The sequence below is a fragment of the Pelodiscus sinensis genome, chromosome 1 (genome assembly GCF_049634645.1).
Source record: "Pelodiscus sinensis isolate JC-2024 chromosome 1, ASM4963464v1, whole genome shotgun sequence".
Lineage (NCBI taxonomy): Eukaryota > Metazoa > Chordata > Testudines > Trionychidae > Pelodiscus > Pelodiscus sinensis.
In genome coordinates, this window is record NC_134711.1 from 101,662,080 (window position 1) to 101,678,081 (window position 16,002).

The 16,002-nt window shown below is 40.2% G+C and overlaps 1 protein-coding gene across 1 annotated transcript in view; it reads right to left on the bottom strand.

Annotated features, from left to right (window-relative positions):
- Positions 1-204: 204 nt before the first annotated feature.
- The window catches only part of KDM7A (lysine demethylase 7A), an 86,528-nt gene continuing 70,730 nt past the window's right edge, over positions 205-16,002 (bottom strand). The window contains exons 15-20 of the mRNA XM_075939680.1: positions 15,820-15,917; positions 14,536-14,681; positions 13,907-14,112; positions 5,850-5,935; positions 4,139-4,415; positions 205-3,551 (exon numbers count right to left, since the gene is read on the bottom strand). Coding sequence (XP_075795795.1) covers positions 3,457-3,551; positions 4,139-4,415; positions 5,850-5,935; positions 13,907-14,112; positions 14,536-14,681; positions 15,820-15,917 — 908 coding nt within the window. The 3' untranslated portion in view covers positions 205-3,456. The remainder of the gene's footprint in view (positions 3,552-4,138; positions 4,416-5,849; positions 5,936-13,906; positions 14,113-14,535; positions 14,682-15,819; positions 15,918-16,002) is intronic.

A 16,002-nucleotide genomic window follows, 5' to 3' on the forward strand; every position in this document is an offset into this window, starting at 1 on the left:
ATTCTTAACATCAAACCTTTTTTAAATGATTTCTTCAGGAATTATTTCATGTAGAATATTAAAGGTTGCATAGGTAATCTACCTCAGAGGTCATAAAGGCTACCTTGTAGCCAGGTTTAATTAACAAGTATAGTAGAGGAAGAAAGGGGAAAGTTGCTGGAAGTCTCCTTGATATAATTTCTAGGTGGTCTTATCATTTTTACATTTTTCTTTTAAAAATTATAAAAGAGTACCTGGAGAAAAGCAAACTGCAAGTGTGTCATTTCATAACATTTTTCCTTCTAGCAATAGAAAGTTTAAAAAAATAAGTACAATAATTTTATCTTAAAAGTCCAAATTCTTCATGTCCTTTTTAAATCCTCCCTGAAAATCCATTCCCGTTAGGAGGACTCAGTCCCTGGGTTGCCCACTATGAGTGCTCCTATCTATTCAGCTTCCAATACCCCCAAAAACTGTAATGTGAGGGGGAGGGGAAGAACAGTGTTTTCCTCTCCACCTCTACAGCACCAGGTTCAGCCCATCTACAAAAAACTTGGTGCAACAGTGCTTTCTTCCAAGAATATAATAAACATCCCAACATACAAATACATCGTGAGGTCAACACATCATCTTCATCAAGCTACCAAAAGGAGACTCATTGGTTATCAATTAAGACAATTTCTTTTAAAATAATTGACTGAGGTTCCCTCTCACCCCAAAATGTTTTAGTCTCTTAGAGACTTCTGCTGGAAGCATAGAAATCAGGAGAAAATGGAAATGAACCTCTGCCTGTTGACAGCCTATGAAGAGATATTAATACACTCACTACAATGGAGAGCCACCTTGAGAAATTGGGAGAGAAGGGGAAAAAAAAACCTTGGAAAATAACCATTTGACATATATGGGTCCAGCCAAGTACTTTTTCCACTAATAAGATGAAGCTATATATACTTTGCTAATGAAGAGGCTTAGAAGAGAGACCTGTTGCAGACAAGTCACAGGGACAGCATCATTGTATATGTTCCATACTCCAAGTCTCCTTATTCCAGATTTTATTAGGGCATATTTTTGTTTCATTAAATACCTTTCTCAAAATCTACTGAATTTTTAAAATTCAGTCTTTACTCCCCTCCAATTCTGCTTGATGTCCCTTAGGAAATACTTCTCTGAATAAATAGATAGCCAGTACTGGAACAGCAGTTTGGTTTGGTTTGCCAGAACTGAGCCAGTCAATCAAAACCTGGCAAATACGACCTGGTTTTCCCTGAAAAGACTTTTCTTATCATTTAAACTAGTATTGATAACATGGTACACATTTATCAAATATATCCATGAAAATGTATCAGAAGATGCAATGTGAAATTTTAATTCTATGTTGAAAGTACTTTTTCCTCTCATCATTATTAATGGGAAAATTTGTTGTCCGAGAACAACTATATTCATTGTCACTTTTGGAACCTGTATAGTCACTTCTCCTTGTCTTCTTGGTAGTTGGTAGTTAGCATCATTTTTATTGTTTTCTTTCCCCAGCATTCTAAACAAAGCTGGTGGCATGTACTAATAAAAATGGCCTGCCAGAGTATGAATTCATGTGTTTTTGGCTGTGGATTAGAATAATAAACTAACTTTGATGCATACACTACTTTCAAATCAAATCCAAAAGCTGAGCTGGGATAAAGAAAAACAATAATTTGCAAGTTCTGGAAAAAGAAAAGAGACAAATTCTATTTGCCCTATACATAACCAGAGTGCATTTTGATCCTCAACTAGCTAGTACTGAACTTGTAATACTCATGAAATCCTGACAGCATACATATCCATACATTCCCAAGGGCACTATTCATACTCTAATCTACTGTATACAAGGATATATATCTACATGTAAATCTGGAAACTAAAACTGAATTTGTTTAAGCGCAGCAGGGAGAAGCTATCTAGGACAGAATATGGAGGACAGGCAAACTGAGTGGAGTGAAGACAAATCAAGAAATTCGATAGCTGAGTCAAACCATTTCACTCTCACTATACAGGAAAAATCCAAGATGGTAACTCTAGTACAGCAATGTTTTACTTTTGGCTGGACCCTGCAAAATGACCTTTTTACAGAATCAAGTAAAGTGGTTCCCCTCTCACCCCACCCTGAAAAGTTTAAATATTTAATTTTATATTACAGAAAAATACAAATTTAAAATCAACATTATTTACAGGTAATTCAGAATTGGCATTTACTATCAGCTCTATGTAAAGCATGGCACAAATGATCATTCTGAGATCAGCTAGCTACTAAACTCAACACTTACATATGCACCAGTTAAGACTCTCATTGGCTGTCAACTGCAGCCTTGCAAGCAGCACATGTTAACTGCCTCCTTAGTTCCTCAGTAGAAAATATTTCTGAAGTATACTAATGACTATCACTGATTTTTATGTTCCCTCAACCCACCACAGGAAGTAATCAGCTAAATCTTAATTCTGCAATTGATATTTTAAGAACTGTTTCTTCAATCAACAAAATTATTCTAAAATATGAAACTTAGCCCATTATATTGCACTCTCTCCCATACTTGAGGAAAAAAATAAAAGCTGCTTTCCTATGTACTAACATTTATACTAAATTGTGTAAACAAAAAATCTCAACCATTTTATTTTCAAAGGCCTGGACCGAACACCAACCACATCAGGAAGAAGAGCAGAAACCCCAATTTTAGGGAAGGAAGATATATTAGCTATTGAATTTGAATAATCATACTCTCCTTGTAGCCAGAAAAGTCTTTGCTTCTTCATTTTGGATGAATCAGTAATGTGTGCATAATGGGGAGAGGCTAAGGGAACTAAACTGGCAGAGACCATGTACCTTACAAGTCAACAGAAGTCTAACCAATAGCTTATAAAGAGCAGAAAAAATATAATATGATTCCATATGACTTCATTTAAAATTAATAATGCATCACATCCCTGTTTAAGACTATAACCTGAATATCAAATTTAGGAGTCCAGACTAATCACCATTAACGTGGCTCTCCACTGCACCAAACATACATTATCAAGAACAATTAAAAACCTTCACATTCTTTAATCTAAATTAACAAACCCCACAAAAAAAATTTCCAAATAAATAATTAAAAGGAATTTAAAAGTTGTAAAAATCTGTCAGAAATAAATTATGGATACCACCTTTATCACCTTCCCCTCATGAATTAGCTCAGACACTACCAGCAACAAAGTGATATTCAAGCCCTGATGAGAGACTGTTTCCTAGTCCATTGTCTCTCTGAAGATTTCCCCATTCCCAAATGGTTATTGCTGAGCAGGTGTGGCACAGTGAAAATGCAGCATTGGTTTTTTTGTTCATTAGGCAGTGTTCTACAAGGTACATGCAAGTCTGCTTCAGGCATAGGAACAGCAGCAGCTCCAGGCTCTGCTGTCCTCAATACTGGCTGTGAAGAAAAGACAGCAGTAGTAGTAGTAGCAGCTACATCAAACAAAGAAGCGTGCATGGCCATTTCGGTTCAGCTTAAGGATCTTCCCAAGGCGCTGTTTGGCAGTTGCCATTCCTTTCTTTGGACGCTTGCCTGGAAAATTGAAACCAATATCTCAGTTTGATTTTACCAAATCTGTTCTAAAAATAGAGAACCCTAAATGGAAAGCAGATTCTTGGACATACATGAAATCAAAAGTTACTTTTCCTACATTACAATAAGCACTATAATAAAGAATTTGATTATATACTTCCAGATTTTCCTAGTTTAAATGGGAAAACCTCTGAATTGTGCACTTTCCTCAGATTTGTACTCAAGAAAATAACACAACTAAAGAGATAATTAGGAAGACGTTACTTTTTAAAGCCTCATACTTGGAGTATTTCTACTCCGAAAAAGGAAGAACAAATGAGATACTTAAACTAGATATTATTTCACTGCTGCTAAATTTGTAGAGGCTCTCGACATTAAGTAGGGGAAGCTCAAATTGGGCATAACTCCATTAAAGCCTTCCCTTTTCACTATATAACTATTCCATGACAAAATCTGACAAGATGATGCTTGCTTATGTTAAATTTTTTTCTCAAAGTCTATGTCTGCACTTTCTGCCATTTCTGCTTCAAACAAGTTTATAAAGAAAAAGAGGGAGCCAGGTGACAAGAGGACAAAGAAAATGTTACCTTTTGTGGCCTGGTTGCTGATAGGGGGTGGATTTGATGCTGGCCTCTTGGTTGGGTGAAGGGGTACAGATAAGGACGTCTCACCGTATGGCCTGTCAGGGCTGAGACTGCCATCACTCAACCGACACTCCCCTTGGATCAAGGTGGAGTCCCGCGTGTACTTGCCATGTTGGAAGCTCAAGCCATTGCTGTGTGTAAAATTTCTATTCTCCTGAACCTTATGACTAGCTTCTGATGCACACATCTTCTTAATATATTTCTGAGATTTATTTGTATCCTGGAGCAGAAAGGGGGAAAAAGTCACATATGAGGACTTATAATTTCTGAATGGAAATGCTTTTTAATTCTTCTTATTGTACTACTGGACAAATTTGATATTTCTGCAAGAAAATACACTTCTAACAGGAATAAATCTTATCTGTTTTAACATTCTGTTCATTTCCATACTATATATGCCTGTTCAAAAACTTAAGGTATAACAATATGATATTTCTGCACAACTTTTTTCATACACAGTTATTGAAGACAGTAGAAGAGTGTTTAACTGTTGCCAATACAGATACAGGGAAATAAACAAAAATATATAACCAACTTTTTCCGCTTTAGCCACCACAAAGTAACTAAAGTGTTACCATAACGTCCTTGATATCACAGACAAACCCTAGCTATAATGAATATCACAACCAGTGAATTTTTAAAGTGGCAATTTGTCTTGAATATTCTGTAGCTGAAACCCAACCAATTCTAAATTAGAAACTATAAAACATAAGCTATACCATGTAATTACATGTTCCTGTAGAATAGTAAATTACCATGCAATTATGTTATCGTTAGTAAGTAGTAGCAGTATTCTTTAACTTAAAGTATTAGTAATATTTCCAGTGAATATAACAAAGGGATAAGATGGTCAGCATTTAAGAATCAGTAAACATTGAAAGGCTCGGAGAATTATCAATAGGATTTAGAGTCTTTCAATCTTTAGGCCTCTGCCTTGAATACAGCCCAGATTAAAAATGCAAACTACTGAATGCAGCCAATGTGAAATGAGTTGAGGTGCCTTAATTCAATTTCTAATGGGGAACTGTCCACATCTCAAAAACCTCTGTATAATTGACAACCTTGTTGGCAGTATGACTAGAGATGACAGACAAGAAGAGTGAAGAAAGAGGTGAAGTTTCCAAATAAAGTTTGACTGAGCAATATGGGAAAGCTAGAACTTACTCTCTCTGAAGTAAGATTCCATGGATATGGAACATCAGGTGCGGCCCGAGGCCAGCTGCGGCAGCTGGCGCCCCAGGCGAAAGGTGCAATCGGCACCCCCGCCTGCACGGCCGTGACAATCACGGGGTACCCCGGCATGTCATCATTGGGCGCCTGAGCCGGCAGCGCCCTAAGCAACTGCCTAGTTTGCCTAGGCTCACAGGCCGCCCCATGGATCATCAATCTAGAATCTATCACGAACAGAAAATTCACATCTTTTCAAAGATACTCAGTATCTTTATAGTAATTTTATAATCTACTTAGGTTTAGTAAAACATCCAGAAATGCAGAACAGCTCAGATAAAACATGATACAGATAGACATCAACTCCAAAGTTATCAATTACCAGACATGCAGGAAGGAGATACCTTCATCAGGTTTATGATTTTTGTTTTCTGTTGACAGCTGCATACTCCTTGTTCTATAACAAGGGTTAAACATATTGTCGTACCTGAGGAGTAACCCTGGAAGTTGCATTTAGCTGTCTTGCCCATACTGAAGACCCCAAGCCTCTTTCCTCTTCTTTCATGAGCTTACCTAAAAAGAAATGTAGCAAGCTGAAACCTTGAAATTCTTAATTGTAATTGAAAAACTTGAAACCTACAATTCAGATGTAAGAGAAAGAAAGTACATGTTGAACCTCTCTAGTCTGGCACCCGCGGGACCTAATTGGTGCCAAACCAGAGAATTGGCTGGACCATGGGAGATCTACATTAACTAGCAGCACTACCAACATTTCCACTTCTTACTAGGCTCTTAAAAGACATTTGGGGTAAATTACAGCTAAACAACAGCAAAGAACACTGAGAGCCAGGACAGGTGGCTGTAAACAAACTTTACAGGACTGTGGGAAACTTGGCCACACCCATGATAAGTAGACATCCAGCTAACTAAAACCATGCTGGACCAAAGACATTGCCAGACCAGAGAGATTCCACCTTTGTTGTGTAAGACTTCCTAAAAACAATTCTTTCATAATACAAAATGTCTGTTACTATGGTTTGCACACATCAGAAGTATCAGATTTCTCACTTCCCCATAGCTATTTGGCACATCATAGTAGCCCACATTTGTCGAATCTCCATATGAAAATCTGATAAACACTGCTATGTTGAAAGCACTGATGTTGAAAATAAATGCCCTGCCATAGTACTGTCAAAGTACCACCAAAATATGCGTCCTTAATATCTGTTTCTTGACTTTTCTGCATCCTTGTAAGAAAGTCCACAAAAGGTGCAAGACTTCAGCAACTCACATTCACCGTTTTTTGTTTTTGTTTTTTTTAAAGTACTGCTGGGAGTTGGTAGCCTCAACTGGAGTATACCATATCCAATTCTGAGTACCACATTCCAGGAAAAGTGAGGACAAACTAAATTAGGACTAACTAAACATTGTTGTGGCTACACAATTACTAAAATATATGATATCTAACATCCCTAGAGAAAACAAAATGTGGGCTGGGAGCAGAATACAAGGACTTAACTGGTATCAGGCTGGAGAATCACAGCCTTCTTATGAGTACAGTTTTATTCAAATAACCCTTTTTCACTTAGATAGTGTGTGATAGGATCTAGGAAATTGCAGGGTCAGTTTGAGAGGACCAAAAATCTGACCTTTAATAAAAACTAGAGCGCTGTTTTAAGAGCTTTGGGACCATTTTTTCCAGACCAGTTTCTGGTCTGTCATTTCTGGCATATGGATGGAGTAGATGTCATTGGAGTGCTATGCCTCCTTTTACAGCCATGCCCTAGAACAGGGGTGGCCAACCCGTTACAGCTGAAGAGCCAAAATAGCGGTGGATAAAGCGCAAAGAGCCAAGGGGGAAAAAGTTATTGAAGGGGGGGGAGAAAAGGGGCCCCAGCTGCAACCCTTTTGAGCAGAGCAGGCATTGCCCCTTTTAAGGTGGCCATTTTGAAGTCTGCACGGGATGCTGCGACTCCATCTCTCTCTCTTTCAGAAAGAAACACGCTGCCCCTTTCAGAGCCGTGAGTGCGGGAGCCGCAATTTTTTTCTTTGAAGAGCTGCGGGTTGGCCACCCCTGTCCTAGAATGCTCAAGAACAGATAAGGCACAAGCACAGAAGAATGTGAGTGAAATCCAATTGGCAATGCTAGTTACGTACTGCTTTCTGAACTAAACGTGGCTGTTGTATCCCACATCTGGGACCACACAGAAGTCACTCTAAGAAGAATCAGTGATATGACTCTGACGAATCATCATGGTAACATGTCTTTGGCTGAGACTTCATTCCACTTGTTCTAATTCTTGTATCACAGCCAGGCTGTGCTGATCTCACCTTTCTTTTTCACATGAATGGTTTAAAATAAAATGTCTCTCCCCATGATGGACTGTGGACTCCCTTTTAGACAAAGGCCAAATGGATTTCTTTCTTCCTTGGGAAACAATGCATGTCATTACAGTGGTAGTATCTATCATTCCTGGTGTATTTTCCTAAAACTCATAGGGTACGACTACACTACAGAGAAAATCGAAGCTGCCACTGTTCAAATTACAGGTCAAGTGAAGACATGCTAATTTGAACTGAGAGGGGCTCTCCAGTTGATGCTGGCAGTCCTGCTTCCACAAGGAGTAACGGAAGTCGAAGGGAGAAAGTGCTTCCTTTGACTTCCTGAAGTGCAGACAGCACCAAAACTGGAGTTAAGGTACTTGGACTTCAGCTACGCCATTAACATAACTGAAGTTGTGTATCTTAATTCAACCTTAACACGTAGTGTAGACACACCATCATAAACCTAATCAAAATTGTCTGAACTCTACTCACGTTACTTTTTTTTTTTTACCTCACCTGAAAGTAATAACCCCATAACCAGTTTACTAATGTAGGCCCCCAAATTGTGTCCGTGGTAAGTACTGTTGTATGTTTTTTCTTGAATGATAGGCCTGTATTTTGGAATATCTACTTTTTCCCCCAGAGTGATTGATGTCCAAAGAAGAATGGACAGGGTAAAGATCTGTAGCAATTGTGTTATCTTGTTTAGATAAGATTCAATGGAAGATCCAAACATCCCAAGGGAACTCACAAGGTGATATTCTGACTTCTGATTTCTGCTGAAACAGTCTGGCTGTGTCTAGACTGCATCCCCTTTTACGGAAAAGGGATGCAAATTAGACATATCGCAATTGAAAATGAAGCGAGCATTTAAATCCCCCCCTCCCCGCTTTATTAGCATAAAAATGGCTGCCGCTTTTTTCTGGCTCGGAGCTTTGCCAGAAGAAAGCGCCAGTCTAGACGCGGATCTTTTAGAAAATAAAGCCTTTTCCGAAAGATCCCTTATCCCCCTTAAAATGAGGGGTAAGGGATCTTTCGGAAAAGGCTTTATTTTCCGAAAGATCTGTGTCTAGACTCGCGCTATTTTCCCGGCAAAGCTCAGAGCCGGAAAAAAGCGGCAGCCATTTTTATGCTAATGAAGCGGGGAGGGATTCCCTACGGATGGGGGTTCCACGGCCACCACGCCCAAAAGGAAACGACGGGTGGTGGTGGTCGGGGACTCCCTTCTAAGAGGGACTGAGCCATCCCTCTGCTCAGGGAGGTGTGCTGCTTGCCGGGAGCTCGCATTCAGGATGTCACTGAGAGGCTTACCAAGCTGATCAAACCTTCAGATTGCTACCCCTTCCTGCTTCTCCACGTGGGAACTAATGATACGGACAAGAATGATCTTGAGCGTGTTACTGCAGATTACGTAGCGCTAGGAAGAAGGATCCACGAATTTGGAGCGCAAGTGGTATTCTCCTCCATCATCCCTGTTGAAGGGAAAGGATCGTCGAATTGAGGACGTAAATGCGTGGTTGCGCAGATGGTGTCACAGAGAGGGCTTTGGTTTCTTCGACCATGGGACTCTATTCCGGGCGCAAGGATTGTTAGGAAGAGATGGGATCCACCTAAAGAAGAGAGGAAGGAGCATCTTCGCGGGCAGGCTTGCAAACCTAGTGAGGAGGGCTTTAAACCAGGTTCGTCGGGGGACGGTGACCAAAACCCTGAGGGGAGTGGGAAAGTCGGATACCGGGAAGAAATGCAGAGAGGAAGGGGCAAGAAAGGAGGACCCATGTTTCGAATGGAGAAGATAGGACGATCAACTGGTTACCTGAAGTGTTTGTACACTAATGCGAGAAGCCTGGGCAACAAACAGGAAGAACTGGAGGCCATGGCCCAGACCAAGAAACATGATTTAATTGGGATAACAGAGACTTGGTGGGATGACTCGCATGACTGGAGCGCTGTCATGGAAGGGTATAGACTGTTCAGGAACAACAGGCAGGGGAGAAAAGGAGGAGGAGTTGCACTATATGTAAGAGCATTACGATTGCTCTGAACTCCAGTATAAAGAGGGAGAAAAACCTGTTGAGAGTCTATGGGTTAAGTTTAAAGGAGCAAACAACAACACTGATGTTGTGGTTTGTGTTTGCTACAGGCCACCAAATCAGGTGGATGAGGTAGATGAGGCTTTCTTCGGACAACTGAGCGAAGCTTCCAGATCGCAGGCCCTGGTTCTCGTGGGGGACTTTAATCACCCTGACATCTGCTGGGAAACCTATACGGCAGTACACAGGCAATCCAAGAAGTTTTTGGAGAATGTTGGGGATAACTTCTTGACACGGGTGCTGAAGGATCCGACCGGAGCCATGCGCAGCTTGACCTTCTGCTCACAAACAGGGAGGAACTAATAGGGGAAGTGGAGGTGGGTGACAACCTGGGAAGCAGTGATCATGAGATGGTAGATTTCAGGATCCTGATGAAAGGAAGAAAAGAGAGTAGTAAAATACACACCTTGGACTTCAAAAAAGCAGATTTTGACTCCCTCCGAGATATGATGGGCAGAATCCCCTGGGATGTTATCATGAAGGGGAAAGGAGTCCAGGACAGCTGGCAGTATTTTAAAGAAGCCTTATTGAAGGCACAGAAAGAAACCATCCCGACGCGTAGCAAGAGAGGCAAACATGGTAGGAGCCCGGACTGGCTTACAGGGGAAATCCTTGGTGAACTTAAGCACAAAAAGGAAGCTTACAAAGAGTGGAAACTTGGACAAATGACCAAGGAGGCGTTTAAAGGTATAGCTCGAGAATGCCGGGGGGTTATCAGGAAGGCGAAAGCACAAATGGAATTGCAACTGGCTAAGGATGTGAAAGATAACAAGAAAGGTTTCTACAGGCATGTTAACAAGAAGAAGGTGATCAGAGAGGGTGTGAGGCCCCTAATGGATGAAGGAGGTAACCTAGTGACAGATGATGTGGGGAAAGCTGAAGTACTCAATGCTTTCTTTGCCTCTGTATTCACGGACAAGGTCGGCTCCTGGACTTCTGCGCCAAGTGACGCAAGATGGGATGAAGATGGACAGCCCGTGGTGGGTAAAGAACAGGTTAGGAACTATTTAGAAAAGCTAAACGTACAGAAATCCATGGGTCCGGACTTAGTGCATCCGAGGGTAATGAGGGAGTTGGCAAATGTCATTGTGGAGCCTTTGGTTATTATCTTTGAAAAGTCGTGGAGATCGGGAGAAATCCCGGATGACTGGAAAAAGGCAAATGTAGTGCCCATCTTCAAAAAAGGGAAGAAGGATGATCCAGGGAACTATAGGCCGGTCAGTCTTACCTCGGTTCCTGGAAAAATCATGGAAGGGATCCTTAAGGAATCCATATTGAGGCACTTGGATGAGAGCAAAGTGATTAGGGATAGTCAGCATGGATTCACAAAGGGCAAGTCGTGCCTGACCAATCTGATTAGCTTCTATGATGAGGTAACTGGCTCGGTGGACATGGGGAAGTCAGTGGATGTTATATATCTTGACTTTAGCAAGGCTTTTGATACGGTCTCCCACAATATTCTTGCCAGCAAGTTAAGGATTGTGGATTGGATAAATGGACGGTAAGATGGATAGAAAGATGGCTAGAAGGCCGGGCCCAGCGGGTAGTGATCAATGGCTCGATGTCAGGATGGCGGTCGGTTTCTAGCGGAGTGCCCCAAGGTTCGGTTCTAGGACTGGTTTTGTTCAATATCTTTATTAATTATCTGGATGAGGGGATGGATTGCACCCTCAGCAAGTTTGCGGATGACACTAAGCTGGGGGGAGACGTAGATACGCTTAAGGGCAGAGATAGGGTACAGAATGACTTAGACAAATTGGAGGATTGGGCCACAAGAAATCTGATGAGGTTCAACAAGGACAAGTGTAGAGTCCTGCACTTGGGACAGAAGAATCCCAAGCATAGTTACAAGCTGGGGACCAACCGGTTAAGTAGTAGTTCTGCAGAAAAGGACCTGGGGGTTACAGTGGATGGGAAGCTAGATATGAGTCAACAGTGTGCGCTTGTAGCCAAGAAGGCTAATGGCATATTAGGTTGCATTAAGACGAGCATTGCCAGCAGATCCAGAGATGTCATCATTCCCCTTTATTCGGCTTTGGTGAGGCCGCATCTGGAGTATTGTGTCCAGTTCTGGGCCCCCCGCTACAAAAAAGATGTAGATGCATTGGAGAGGGTCCAGCGGAGGGCAACCAAAATGATTAGGGGGCTGGAGCATATGACTTATGAGGAGAGGCTGAGGGACTTGGGTCTGTTTAGTCTGCAGAAGCGAAGAGTGAGGGGGGATTTGATAGCAGCCTTCAACTTCCTGAAGGGAGGTTCCAAAGAGGATGGAGAGAGGCTGTTCTCAGCAGTGACAGATGGCAGAACAAGGAGCAATGGTCTCAAGTTGTGGTGGGAGAGGTCCAGGTTGGATATTAGGAAAAACTATTTCACTAGGAGGGTGGTGAAGCACTGGAATGGGTTACCTAGGGAAGTAGTGGAGTCTCCATCCCTAGAAGTGTTTAAGTCTCGGCTTGACAAAGCCCTGGCCGGGTTGATTTAGTTGGAATTGGTCCTGCCTAGAGCAGGGGGCTGGACTTGATGACCTTCTGAGGTCTCTTCCAGTTCTATGATTCTATGATTTGCTATTGCGATGTCTAATTTGCATCCCTTTTACGAAAAAGGGATGCAGTCTAGACACAGCCTCTAAGTATAGATGTAATCTTTGACTGTGTTCCCTGCATAATAAATTCTCTCTTTTTGTAACTATCTGGACACCTAGGTGAGTGATGATCTTTCTGGCTGAAACTATTTCTTGTTTATCAGAAGTCATATTTTTAATAACTGAACTGTGGTGTTACTGTACTCTCTGGTTTAGTCTTCCAATAAACAGTTTAAGAAAGGATAGTATGGATTCTCTTGGCAAAGAGCTGCTAATGTTGATCACTAAGACATCTGCAAAGTTTATGAGACAGGTCAATAATCTCAAGAATTTGTAATGTAAATACAAATTGTTATGAGAAAAATGGAGAAATTCCATGTGGAGGTTTAGAATAATCATGTGTTTCTTTTAGGTTTACTGAGAATTTGAAGACATTATAGTCTTCAAAAAGTCTCCCCATGAAATTTAAGTTGCCTTGGTACCCTGGTCCAGTATCAGCACAGATTCCTTGCAACCTACTCAGCCCGACCACAAAAAGTGGAGAAATCTCTAGTTCCTAGCTCTGCTGAAATAGATGCTTCTAATATGGCTTTGATACTAAATTTCTTCTTTGGGCATTATTTTTTAAAACTTCTGATGCTATCTTAAATTCTATTAAATATCCATTTCTATATTATGTGTAGAACTCATTTCTCTAGCATAGTTCATTTGTAATGGATAAAACTTTTAGCATTACCCAATGAGCTGCACTCATGTAGAGAGGCCACATTTAGTCAGAGTGTACTTGTGTGTATGGAAATAGGCTTGGATAGGGCATTTTTCCTCTTAACATACCTTCTACTCCAACTCTGCAGGACCTTCTCCTTTTTTAAACTCTTTTTGTAGTTATCTGAACACTGTGGACTACAAAATGACTTCCCAATTCCCACAATAGACTGATTTTTTCTTTTGCATTTCAAAGGTAAAAGTTTCCTTTATCAGCTGCTTCAGCTATAGCATTTTCTAAGATTTACTAAGATGATTTCCATATAAGAATAAGGATGCTGCCATTAACTGTCTAGTCTCCACATCTTTATTCCTGGAACAAATCTAGATGTGCTTTTTATAGAAACTGTATGAGATGCAATCAAACAGATTGAGAATCTAAGGTTTATCTATTGAGGCACATGCCATGAAAGCAGAAGCTAGAGAGCGCTTGTGAACTACTGCTTCCTGCCCGCCTCCCACTCCCGCTCTCCCCCCCCCCCCCCCGAAGGAATTGTAGCTTTCTGTTCATCCGTATCCATGTAACTCTTGTAAAGCCAAAAGATTCTAAAGAAACTTTTATGTTGATGGCTAAGGCCTCATTAAAGCTAGTCTCCTGAACAGATTTTGCCTGGTTTATAGAGGTGTGGAGCCTCCTTTTGTCTTACTGACTTCTTGAAAGTATGCCAGACTTATTTAGGAACTTGACTATAGATCTAGGAACCTAATTTTAGGCATTTATTTTTTGAAATCTTAGCCCTAGTATAACATAACATGGTAATGACAGTTAATATAAGAACTTACCACATTCTGTTTTATGACTCTGGGATGGCTGCCTGTCCTTATGCCGACTTCTGGGGTAACTTTTGTGTTCCTGATGAGAGGTTCTTTTAACTGTGCAGTCTGTGCTTTGTGTATGACCTGGTAAACATGTGGTATAGTGCAATCCTGCCATAGAAAGCATGCCCTGAATAGCTTCTTCTTCTGTACTTGTCGAGGTAGGACATTCCCTAGAAAAAAAGATTAGAGAATACAGAGGGAATTTTAATTTCACCATTAATTTCATCATCATTAATTTAATTTTAATTTAATGGAGATTTTTATATTCATATTAAACAAAGACTTACGAATATGTTTGTCTAGAAGTTCTTATTAAAGATGTCAGTGGTTAACCAATTAATTAATTAATAAGCATCACCCTTTCTGGTGATACTTACAGTTAATAGTTAACCAGAGCGCCAGCCTGGCCAGAACAACCCGCCGCATCAGCGTACCATACCATGGGCTGGAGCAGCCCCCTATTCCCTTCACCCACCCATTTAAGCAGTTAATTGGATAAATGTAACTTCAACCTGTTAACTGACTAAATGGGATTTTACATTATTAGTTCTTATCAATTTATGAAAACGGAACTCTAACATCATTTGTCTCACCCTTTACTTGGAGTTTCATTTTTTGATGGCTTCTGGGTAGTTTGACAGAGGTCCCTTATTTTAGATTCCTCATTGAAATTTGATGTTACCTCCTGTTTCTCTTCATCACCTGAGCATTCTGACTCCTCTGTAGAGGAATTCTTTTGCTAGAACAACAGCAAATAGTATATAAGATGGTTATTGTCAATTCTAAAGATACATTTGCTATTCTAAGAATCTTTCGGCTAATTCATTTTTTTCAGAAAATTATAGCACACAGAATGCCGTAACAATGAACACACCCAGAGGTCTAATATATTTTAGAAAATTTGTTCAAAAGGTTAAAAGTGTGCTTCAGTGAAATACAACTAACAACCTCTAAGAACCCAAGTTATCTAACAAAAGCTTTATATTTTTTAAACTTCAAAAATTAAAATCTGAAAACAGGCATTTAAAGAATCCACCCAGTTTGTCTGTGAGATGATCCATCACTTACTTATGCCCCTTTGGTTCTATAATGGAAATGTGTATCTGGATGTACATTGTTGAAATTTATATATAGCTTATTGAGTATAAAACAAAAAAGATGCAACACAATTCTGAATCAGTCTCAATGTAATACTACAAGAAGTCTTTACAGGGGAGCACTATGCTTACAAAAGCAGTTGAGGGAATGAGAGGTACCTTTATTCAACCTGCTTTACAAAAAGTGTATAGTCAAATCTTATATCCCTATTCCTGAGCTTTGGCATCAAAACAAAGCAGCTAAGCTTAAGTCTTTTCCACAGACTTAGTTTCTTCTGGGTGTCCTTCCTTAGAACTGCTCACAATATATTCCAGATCCTCCCTACAATCACCTCATCTCTATTTTTTAATCAGTTTGATGTAACAAATCATCTGTCCCAAGCTACACAACAGTTTCCCAGCAAAACCAACCCCTAGAATAGGGTGTTTTGGCCAAACATTGCAAGCCTGTGACCTACCTCACTCACTAGAGCTCATAGCACGTGTACTTCAGTTTCCTTGGTATCATACATAAACTTCTTTGTGGTTCAACCCTCAAAAATCCTTGCTCAAGAAACTGCATCTTATGGTGACTTCAATATTGGAGTTGACACAAGAAGTAGGTAGATGAGCAAATTTGGGACAGTTTGTAATTTTAGAGATATTGGCCCAATCTGTACATGAATGAATTTCTTAACTGACCATTTTGTACATGTACCCCGAGATTTAAAAGCATGAATATAAATAAAATACTATTTTGATGTTCACTGACCAACTACTATTTTCTTCTCTATCATTTACCTGAGTAGTGCAATCAGGCTCAGATTCTTCTGAATCGGAAATATCAGAATATTCTGAAGATCCATTCCTGAGTTCTGATTTCACACTTTCAAAGAACACTGGAAAAAAGGACAGAATTAATTATTTAATCTATCATTTCACATTTGTCTTCAGCAATAACCACACTATTCATTTTTCAACATT